General features: G+C 54.1%; 1 protein-coding gene across 1 annotated transcript in view; it reads left to right on the top strand.

Annotated features, from left to right (window-relative positions):
• The window catches only part of DDHD2 (DDHD domain containing 2), a gene marked incomplete at its 5' end in the record, with an annotated part of 10768 nt that extends 2441 nt beyond the window's left edge, over positions 1 to 8327 (top strand). The window contains 14 exons of the mRNA XM_010288332.1: positions 1375 to 1464; positions 1809 to 1929; positions 2962 to 3051; positions 4227 to 4362; positions 4999 to 5207; positions 5333 to 5403; positions 5577 to 5696; positions 5901 to 6000; positions 6507 to 6592; positions 6697 to 6852; positions 6933 to 7035; positions 7121 to 7285; positions 7789 to 7951; positions 8237 to 8327. Coding sequence (XP_010286634.1) covers positions 1375 to 1464; positions 1809 to 1929; positions 2962 to 3051; positions 4227 to 4362; positions 4999 to 5207; positions 5333 to 5403; positions 5577 to 5696; positions 5901 to 6000; positions 6507 to 6592; positions 6697 to 6852; positions 6933 to 7035; positions 7121 to 7285; positions 7789 to 7951; positions 8237 to 8327 — 1701 coding nt within the window. The remainder of the gene's footprint in view (positions 1 to 1374; positions 1465 to 1808; positions 1930 to 2961; positions 3052 to 4226; positions 4363 to 4998; positions 5208 to 5332; positions 5404 to 5576; positions 5697 to 5900; positions 6001 to 6506; positions 6593 to 6696; positions 6853 to 6932; positions 7036 to 7120; positions 7286 to 7788; positions 7952 to 8236) is intronic.
• Positions 8328 to 10467: the final 2140 nt, after the last annotated feature.

The following is a 10467-nucleotide window of genomic DNA, read 5'->3' as shown; positions in this document are numbered from 1 at the left end:
CGGCTCTGCTTGGAGGACAGGCGGGGAGGGCTGGGGGGGTTCAGCCCAGAGCAGAGAAGGCTCCGGGGAGACCTTAGTGCAGCTGCCAGGGCTAGGAGGGGCTGGTAAGAAAGATGGGAACAGACTGTTTAGCAGGACCTATTGCGACAGGACAATAAACTAAAAAAGGGCAGGTTTAGACTAGATTTGGATATTAGGAAAAATTTCTTCACCGAGAGGGTGGTCAAGCGTAAGCGTTGGAACAGGCTGCCCAGGGAGGTGGTGGAGTCGCCATCTCTGGAAGTGTTCAAAAAATGTGTGGATGTGGCACTTCAGGACATGGTTTAGGGAACATGGTGGCGCTGGATTAATGGTTGGACTTGATGATCTTGAAGGTCCTTTCCAACCTAGTGATTCTGTGATAGATAGAAGACATTTTTCACAAGGAGGGTGGTGAAACACTGGCACCAGTTGCCCAGAGAGGTGGGAGATGCCACATCCCTGAAAACGTTCAAGGTCAGGTTGGACAGGGCTCTGAGCAACCTGCTCTGGTTGAAGACGTCCCTGCTCATTGCAGGGGGGTTGGACTAGATGTCCTGAAAAGGTCCCTTCCAACCCAAACCATTCTATGACTCGGTATGATTCTATGACATGACCTCAAAGGCGGCTTTGGCATGGCGTTTTCACAGCTGATTTAATGCAGCTGCAAACACTGCCGCTGTCGCCCTCCCCGCCTGCTGCTGGGCGGCCTCCCCTTCCTCCTGCCCTCGTCCAGCCGTGTCAGCATCCTTCTGCTACACGTTCAAGTGCCCGGGTGCTCTCGGCATGCCGTGCGGCTCTGGCCTTGCTTGCAGCCTCGCTGTAGCAGCTTTGCTCTGTTTTTTCCTGAGCCCTGTCTGCTCTAACTTCAGTTTGACTCTCCTTGTGAGAATCATCCTCACTGCACTCATAGTTTTCACGAAAACCAAGGGAGTTGTGAATGCAAGAAAGAGAAATGACTGTTACAGGGACCCACTGAACGCTAGGTAGTGTTAGAGACTTCAGTGGTCTGTACTGTTAATGGCTGGAGACTTTTCTTTGGAAAGATAGAGAGAGAGAGATGTATGTACAAAAATATACATCTTTACAAGAATTTGTATTCTGATGTACCAAAAAATACAGTTCTGAATTGATGGGGAAGTCTGCTACTGCTATTAAAACGGGAGCTTCCTGGAAACTCTCACAGGTGATACCCAGGATGACCCTGTCGCTCCTCCAGCTTGACCTGGCTGATTTCTCTGCCTCTTTTGCAAAGTTTGTTGATAAGAGATATTGTAGAGTGGGTGGGGAATGCGGTCAAATATTCATGAGAATACCTTCGGGCATATGACTCATACAGGGTGTTCTTCTCCCTAGGAAGCTTACATGATTGCTGTGACCCTGGATGAGTGGAAGAAGAAACTGGAGTCCCCTAGCAGGGAAATCATTATCTTGCACAACCCAAAGGTGAGGAAGGCCTGGTGATCTTTGTGTTGACCAGCAAGGACATCCCTTCAGTTCTCTTGAGGGCCTGTCTTTATGCTGTTTCTTTTAACCATGTTTGCCGAGAAATCTACCTAGGCCAAACGGCGTTCTCCTTGCCGACCTGCGCCAGAGTAGAGGGCAATGCCAGCAGAGAGTCTGCTTCACACCTTAGTGTTTCTTTTCCACACACCTCTCACTCTCTTTGTGCAAAGGGCTCATACCAGCAGTGTTACGCAGCACGGTCTGGTGCCACCCCGTATCACCTACCAGCTGTTGTAGCGACGGTATGCAGCGCAGCTGAATGACAGCCTCTTCTTATTTACAAGCTGATGGTGCACTACCATCCGGTTGCCACCTCTGATGACTGGGGCTCAACGCCTACGGAACAAGGTCGACCTCGGACTGTGAAGAGAGGAGTAGAAAACATCGCTGCCGAGATCCCCAATGGTAAGCTCATGTCTCCCTCCCTTCCACCCATCCAAAGCTACAGAGTCTGTTTTCCAACGTCTTTATTCAAAAAGACTGACAGAAGCTTCTATGATCCCTTCAGTGAAGTGCACATCTAAAAATTTTATGCTGAAAGGAACTGAATGGTTTTCAGAAACCTTCCTAGCACCAGAGAGCCCACAGTGTAAGTGAACGTGCAGACACACGAGAAGGCGGTGCGCTTCCAGCTCCTGCACCGAGAGCAGAGCTGTTGAAAGCACTGCAGTGCCTGAAACTACATGAGGTCTTGGCATGTATGTTTGTAAAGGAGGAGAGTTTCTTTCCATGGTAGGGACATGAGGGTTTATCACTTACCTATGTGCAGGTGACTTTCTGCAGCACATGCCCTCCCCATCTCTGAGGCTGTGTGTCAGCTCTGCCCCCTCCCAGCTGTCCCTGAGCTCCTGGTCAGTCCTCAGGACTTGTCCCCGTGGTGAGGACAGCCAGGTACTGCTGTCTAACCCCTTCATTTTCTGTGCATGCATGCCGTCAGGAAAGTACGTATGCAAACTAAAGCATGTGGGAAGTGGAGAACAAGACGTAACTCCAGCTGGTGCCTACCCGAGGGATGCAGCTACGTGGGGGCTGAGCGGCTCAGGAGAGCGCGCTGGGCACAGGGCAGCGGGACCGAGTCCTCCTGGTCGTGCCTCCTCGCTGGGCTGAACCTGCCCCACGGCCGGATGGGTGTGAGCTGCAAGGACCATCCACTCCCGCTGAAGGGAGGATGGTGACAGAAGCGGGGACGAGCTGCCTCGCCTTCAGGATCCCTCCCAGGGTGGGCAGCTGAGTTTTGCAGGACAAACAGATCAGAAACACGAGAAATCCCACTACCCTTTAGGCATAAAATCCAGACACTAACTCAAGGTTTTTTACCGGGCTGGGGTGAGGATGGGAGGCTCCACTCCTGCAGAGCATGTGGTTTCAGCGGGTCAGTTCCCCGTTAAGCGGTGTCTCCGTCAGGGCCTGTGCTCTGAACTCTTCCTTCCTCCTTAGGAGAGCCTCTGCAAATTGATCACCTGGTTTTCGTGGTGCACGGGATTGGCCCAGCGTGTGACATTCGGTTCAGGAGCATCGTCCAGTGCGGTAGGTGTGGAGCCCGGCTGGGATGCTCTTTCCACACGCTGCTTTTAGCGGAGCCAGTAAACACTCATCTGCGTGGACAATGTGAACCGCTGTCAGCGTGCATTCAAACCATCCCGACACTCACGCTGGCAAGTGCATGGTCAAATTTGCTGACTGCAGGGAGGAGCGTGAGTGCAACGCTCACTAACCCATTAAATCCTACCATCTGGGAAGGTCTGGGCAACCACTTTTCATCACTGTGTTCTGCTGCTGCTCAAAATAGTGAGTTTCCCAAACTGGATACAGATTTGCTGAACTTCTTAGTAACCTGCTCAGTCTGTTGCTACAGGTTAATCTCACGGTGTGAAGTCTAACAGGCAACACCCTATCCAGCAGCCTCTGGAGTGGTTTTGGACCAAAAACAGAGATGCTGCTTCGGCTCAGGAAATCCCTAAGCTGAAAAAGCCTGGAGGTCAGGAGCACGTGCGAGGAAGTATCGCTGGTCTTACACTCTCCTCTGAGCACCCACTGTTGATCAATGTTGGTGACAGGGTACTCAGCCAAGTAACTCTGGTCTGACCTGTTCATTATTACTTGCTCGGAGTGCTTCGGTTCTGTTGGAGAGGTGGTCACTGAAACTGCCTGGAAGCCCAAGATGGTTTAACTTGTAGAAATCAAGGGAGCTGAGATTGTTCACAGCAGACTGTCTTTAGTTCCTATAAAATATACCTTTGCTTTAATGCAGTCTATATGTTCATCTAAGTAAACTATTTTCAAGGCACTGACCATTTGAAATGGAGTAAATCAGCCTTTCTCCCTCAGAACTGAGTAATTTCAAGTTCATCTCCTCCCTTAGCATTCTGTTTCTAACACATGCACCTTTGCAACAGATTTGTTTTTTTTAAATTCCTAAAAGTACCTTTCTTATCCTGTCTGCTGCGTTAAAGCCCTGCGCATGTGGAAAGGAGACTTGTTACAGATACGACAACGAAATACAGTAAACACACATGTAAGGACATGGCGCCTTCCCCTGATCTTGTAGTTAAAGATTCAAGGCCTTAGGGTAGCAGCAGCAGATTAAAGACCCTGGTGGGATTTCCCCTGGTAATGATCTTTTACCTTATTAAGTGTTGTTGATGCAGCAGGCTTGCCTTGTAGCCCAGTGGATCTCGGTAAGACTTCATGCTCTTTTCCAGTGAATGACTTCAGGAATGTTTCCCTGAGCATGCTGCAAGCGCACTTCAAGAAAGCCCAGGAGCAGCAGCAGATCGGCCGGGTGGAGTTCCTACCTGTGAACTGGCACAGCTCCCTCCACTCCACCGGGGTGGACGTGTAAGTGTCCTGGACAGTCACCTCCTCCGGTGCCGGTGTCCGTGGCAATGGCAAAGCGCACAGCCAGCCCGCTCCAGCGTCAGCTCTGCTTTTTCTGGTGGCCGTTGCAGGCAAAGGGAAAGCTGAGAGTGTTTAGGGCTGTGAGCATGCAGGCGTAAGCAGGACAGACGGGGTGCCACAGAGCACCTCTGTGCCAGACCCCCTCCCCACCATCTTTTTGCCGCCCTGTTTTGCAGAGCGCAGCAGCTGCCTGCTCTGATCTGCACGGGACAAGAGGCCTCTGCCTTTCCCTGGCTAATATCAGGAGGGACTGTGGACATCCACGCCCTGCTAACGGCCTCTGGAAACCGAGTGCCCGGTTTCTGCACTCAAGCGCTGCTCTGCAGTGCCCTAGGAAGGGGAGAGAGCAGGTTCGGCTCCTGGGGGAGAACGGCCAGGCTCCTTACTCCTGCCTGGGGTGTAAGAGCACAGGCTGTGCTGCACCTTCGGTCTTGGCGTGAGCCAAGGCTCTGGATTAGGACAGGACGTCCTTTGAGACGGTGGCAATCCTTCTCTGAGCTTACATTTCCCTTTAGAAACGTGGTGGGGTTCACTGGCGCCCCTAACCAGAACTCCCTCTCCTCCTTCCCCCCGCAGGGACCTGGAGCGAATCACTCTGCCGAGCATCAATCGCCTGCGTCACTTCATCAACGACACCATCCTGGACGTTTTCTTTTACAACAGCTCCACCTATTGCCAGACCATCGTGGACACGGTGGCGTCCGAGATGAACCGCCTGCACCAGCTCTTCCTGCAGAGGAACCCGCTCTTCAAAGGGGGGGTCTCCATTGCGGGGCACAGCTTGGGTAAGGGTCCCGTCAGCGACACCGTACCGTGGGAGCGGGGGGGTCTTTCCTCCCAGAAAGGAGCTGGCTCGGGGCTTCTCCCCGACGAGGCGCTGACGCTCTGTCTGCCCGCGCCGGGTTTCTAGGGTCGCTCATTCTGTTTGACCTCCTGACGAACCAGAAGGCTGCTCCCGAGGAGGATGAGCACAGCGAAGAGGTACGCGCTCTCCGGTGGGTCCCCTGGGGTACTCCTCCACGGGAGGCTGTCCCGGTGCAGCGTCGCACCGACCTGCTGCTTCTGCGGCTGTGCGGGGAAGGGGGAGAGACCGCGGGACGCACAGGAGACGGTAAGTGAGCAGAAAGCATGATCCCTGATGGCTCCGTTCGCAGGGGCCCAGGACAACCTCAAGCAACAGGGGCATTGAGGAAATAAAAGAAATCTTGAAGAAGCTGGAGCTTTCCGAATATTGTGATGTTTTTGAGAAGGAGAAAATGGACAGGCAAGCACTGGTAAGGAGCTCTCCTGTTCTGCTGTCTCGTGTTGCTTCTTTGCTTGTCTTCCCGGTCCTCCTGCCCATTGCACATTGTCCTGGTACCGTCACTCGCATGTGAAATGTCTCTGAGGAGTGCAGCAGGAACAGAATTAGAACAGAAATACCTCACTGCACACACCTCTCTGCTCCTGTACTAATATCTGGGTTGCTTATTTTCCAGTTCTTGTGCACAGAGAAAAACCTTAAAGAAATGGGAATTCCCTTAGGACCAAGAATGAAGATACTCCATTACATCAGCTCTAAGAGGGATACGCAGGTTTGTCTTCTGTACAGCTTGTACTCATCCAGGTCACATCCCATCGCTTTCAGACAAGGACCAGCCTTCACCACTTATGACCAGTCCCCGAGCACCCTGTCCTCCTCGCTCCTGGCCGTCCTTGCTCAGGCAGCTCCCACAGGCTTGTGTTTGGCTGTGGTGACAGAGCTGCTTGCTGCTGCCCTGTGTTCCCCCACTGCAGGATCACTTTATCCCGTGGCCCGTAGGGGTGATCACAGAGCAGGAGGACTTGTTAATGGTGGTAGAGACTGAAGTAAGTGATGCCAGCTAGAGAGGTGGTTGGCTGGAGTAGGATGACACTGCCAAGACAGCCCTGGTTCTGGAGGATAAGGGGTGCCGGGCAGTTCGCTGCCTCATGTACTTGCTCACGGGCGGGCAGGACGGGCCGCGGCATGGGCTCGCTGCAGGCGCCGCGCGAGCTGGGTTTCCCGGTTGTGTTGCTGCAGGAGCAGAGCCCAGCGGCTCCCGGGCACAGCGGGGAGCATGGAGCCAGGCCTGGGTCCCCGTCACAGCACGACTCAGAGAGCACAGGCAATGGCAGGAATTGCCAGTACCGGGACGTTGGCTTAGGACAGGTAACTACCGAGCTCAGCACCATGCTCTTAACTGCAATGAGGCGCTCGTAACACCAGCATGGAGTTTTTCCCATGAAACAAATCTGACTCTCCCTCTCTCCTAGGTCTCAGCAAACTATCCTCAGCTAAACTACAAGCCCACCATCTTCTTTGCTTTTGGGTCTCCCATTGGGATGTTTCTCACGGTGCGGGGAGTGAAGCGGATCAACCCAAACTATAGCCTGCCCACCTGCAAAGGCTTCTTCAACATCTTCCACCCCGTATGTATAAGAGCCAGAGCCTTCCTTCGTGAAGCGCATGTGCCACGAGCCCTGGCTCACTGTCCCCCTCCTCCATACAGTTTGACCCGGTGGCCTACAGGATTGAGCCCATGATCGTCCCAGATCTGGAGTTTGAGCCCATGCTGCTGCCTCACCACAAAGGCAGGAAGAGAATGCACCTAGGTAAGGGAAAGGGCAGCCCCTCTCCCCCTGCCCGGGGCAGCTGCGGCAGCCCCCCAGCCCGACGCCGACCCCTCCTGCCTTTTAGAGCTGAAAGAAGGGCTGACGCGCATGAGCGTGGACCTGAAGAACAACTTGCTGGGGTCCCTGCGGGTAGCCTGGCAGTCCTTCACTCGAGCCCCGCTGCCGGCCGTGGAGGCAGCGAGTACCGACGCCGAAGTGGAGGCAGAGGCCGGCGTGGAGAAGCAGCCAGGTGGGTGGTGCACACAGGGCGGCGGGGAGCTGGGGATGCAGCACTGTGACCTGCCCCGCGAGCAGCGTGCTCAGGCTCCCCGCAGCCGCGCCGGCGAGGTGCCCATCCTGGCGTCAAACCCAGGCGCTGCCGCCGTCTTCCGTGCTCAGTGAAGGGATTGCTTTTGAGCTGCAGATGCACTTGGCTTTCCAAATGCTGTGGCCTTCCCCTGTTACTGCCTGGTGGAGGGGGAGACGAGGCAACCTGCCTGGTCAGTAACGGCCTCCTGGGGGGTCTCGGCACACCACACCACTTCGCAAGCCTGCCACGCCTGTTGCCCTGCTCTAGCAGTCTCTTGCAATACTGTTTTCCAAGAGAAAGCCCTGGGGGAAGGACCGAGCACTCAAGCTGCCTCTCCTCTGCAAGAGCCCACAGTGGGGCAAAGGGAGGGCACAGTGATGCTGTTGTATTTTTATGGCTGCTGGTGCCTCATGGCTGAACCAGGTTGCCCTTTATTCCTTCAGACACGAAGCCAAACGAGACTCCCACAGCAGTGAAGGAAGAGGCCACCCTCATTAACGTGGGGAGGCTGAACGGAGGGAATCGCATAGACTACGTGCTGCAGGAGAAGCCAATAGAGAGCTTTAATGAGTATTTATTTGCACTACAAGGGCATCTCTGCTATTGGTAAGTTTCTGCATAACAGTCGGCTTCAAATTCACATCTGATGTAAGCAGAATGCCATCATTTTTAAAGCCAACGTAGTGAGAAAAGCCTTAACTGTGTGAACAAGATACTCTGCCTGTAACACAGACGTAGCGGGTGGGTAGGGACAAAGGAGACCGGTGTAGTTCCCCTTGCCTAATGCTGCCTGCGTTTGCTGAGCGCCACATCTACCCCACAACCATCACAGATATCCTGACAGAGTGAAGGGAATCGTCCCCCTCTAATGCCCATGTCCTCCTGCTCCAGGGAGTCGGAAGACACCGTTCTGCTGGTTCTGAAGGAGATCTACCAGACACAAGGCATTACACTGGATCAACCTTTGCCAGGAAGCCATTGACCAACCTGTGCTGTTCTGGCCACCTGATGTAAGTCACCTTGCCTACACCTTTCTTCTGAATTTCCTAGGACACCTCAGAAGGCATCTGGTCTATTTGAGGGAATAATATTCCTTATTTACAGCACTGTGGCTAAGGCAGGAGTTTGTGCTGGGTTTTTTCTTTGGCCTGTCAGCATGTTTGGCTTCTTTCCTCTTCTCCTGCACACAAGCACTATCAGACACAAGGAGAGCTAATAACTGCTGCTGCTGCTAAGGGCAGCAGCAACCGTGCATGGTTACGATCAGTTCTGTCCACCAAGGGAACGACCAGATGCCTGGCCTGTACTCTTAAGCTTCCTGGGCTAAACATTTCTTGCAGACCGGTAGCGAACCAGAGCGTGGACCCTGCGGTCCTTGCAGGGGTGCCTTCACCCTCTGCTGCTCATTGCTGGCCGAGGGGAGACTAGGGGTAAGGCACATCCGTAGGCTTTCTTGCCCTCGAAGCCTAATGCTGGTAATCGCTGGATATGGGAGGCTGGGCCGGGTGGATTTTGGTCTGCCCCAGTGCAGCTATTCCTATGCTCTCCTTTTGCTTTCTTAGATCCAATTCAACCGAGTACTCACCAGGAAAGTCCAGATTTCTTCTCTGCCTTCCTCTCTCCTCTGCTGCTGAGTCCCGCATGCTGCTTCCCAAGTACTTGCTGCTACCTGGAGATAAGGATGATTTTCCTCCATTTTGGGCACGGGCGGGGGGAAAAGTATCAAGGGAAAACACTTCTGCTCAAACACACAGAGCACCTGCACTGTGACTCCCTGTGGCAACGTGTACTTTGAACCCTCCACCTTGTAAGTTATCACACTAGCTCCTCTAGCACCGAAGCAGACTAGCTGTCTGGGCTAGGAACCGATGTCGAGGGCCTGACTCTGCTCCTGGCACAGTGAGGAAACTCGCAGCTTGTGACCTTGAGGAATAAAAGCCTTAAAACGCAGCGTGGAGAGAGCTGTAGCAGCCTTGTCGAGCGAAGGAGATTGCCGACTTCTCCCTGCCAGAACACAGAGCACCAGGCGCAAGGACTGCGGTCTTTGGGAGGTGAAGCCCAGGGCACAGGCATCTGCTGCTAAGTGAGCAGGAACGTGTCTACCAGCCGTTCTCACCTTGAATGGCTGCTGCGTGGTTTGTGCACCCGTGGGCCGTGCCAGGCAGGACTGCCCCATAAAACAACTCATGAGAGTGGCATGTTTGTGCGCGCTTGACCCAGCTGCTCCTGCTGCCTGCTGCAGCGACTTCTCAGCATCCTCATCCAGCCCACGGGGGCCAACGAACCAAGGGCCTCCCTGAGGCACTGCCTGCATCTTGCGTAGGACCAAGCTAGCGGCAAGGCGTGACTACACGGGAGGAAAGCTTCACGGCCAGGTCAAACCACAGCTATACTGGGGGAAAGCAGCCGCTCCTCAGCAGCGTCCAGGCAATTCGGAGGCCTGGAGGGACAGCCCTCCTGTGCTTTGCAGGGGCACGGAGCAACGCTACCGTCGTGCTGCAGTGTGGCTTTCAGGGTGGCTACAGGGATCTCACGCCAGCCAGGCGCCAAGTCACTGGTTTTGGTTTTAAATACACAAAATTCAGCCAGCGAAGTTGGAGCCCAGATCTGTAGGGTCTGAACACTGTGTCCCAATGACCCCACTGAAGAAATGACACCAGCTCTGCAGGCAGTTCAGTCTGCAGCTGCCTGCCGCATGCTCGCCCTGCTCCAAGGAGGATGGGGCCAGAGAGCCTCCGGTGAGCCCTCCCTTGCGACCAAAACCACCCAGGCTGACTCACTGGCTGGGCTGAGGCTGGAGCCGCGGGGCGAGGCAGACGCTTCAGTGATGTGCAAGGTCGTTGCTGTGACAGCCTTTGGAAACAGCCAAACCATGTTCCCTCCCACCGACTTTTGCCCTGCATGGGGTAAGGAGCCTTTTTTCCACAGCCTGTTTGTTTGTCCTCCGTTGTACTACGTTATTTGCACTATTTGAAAGGTTTTGTTTGCAGCCTACATCCCTCCTCCCATCCCAAAGGAACTGAAGCTGTTCTTTTACCTGACTGCAGAAACAGACATGCTGCTCAGTCGGCACCTGAACTACTGATTGCTAAAGCGTCTCCTACGAGAGTAGGAAAAGGAAC

Source organism: Phaethon lepturus, unplaced genomic scaffold, assembly GCF_000687285.1.
Source record: "Phaethon lepturus isolate BGI_N335 unplaced genomic scaffold, ASM68728v1 scaffold34905, whole genome shotgun sequence".
Lineage (NCBI taxonomy): Eukaryota > Metazoa > Chordata > Aves > Phaethontiformes > Phaethontidae > Phaethon > Phaethon lepturus.
Note: the sequence above shows the minus strand (reverse complement) of the source record. Positions and strands in the feature narration are given on the sequence as shown.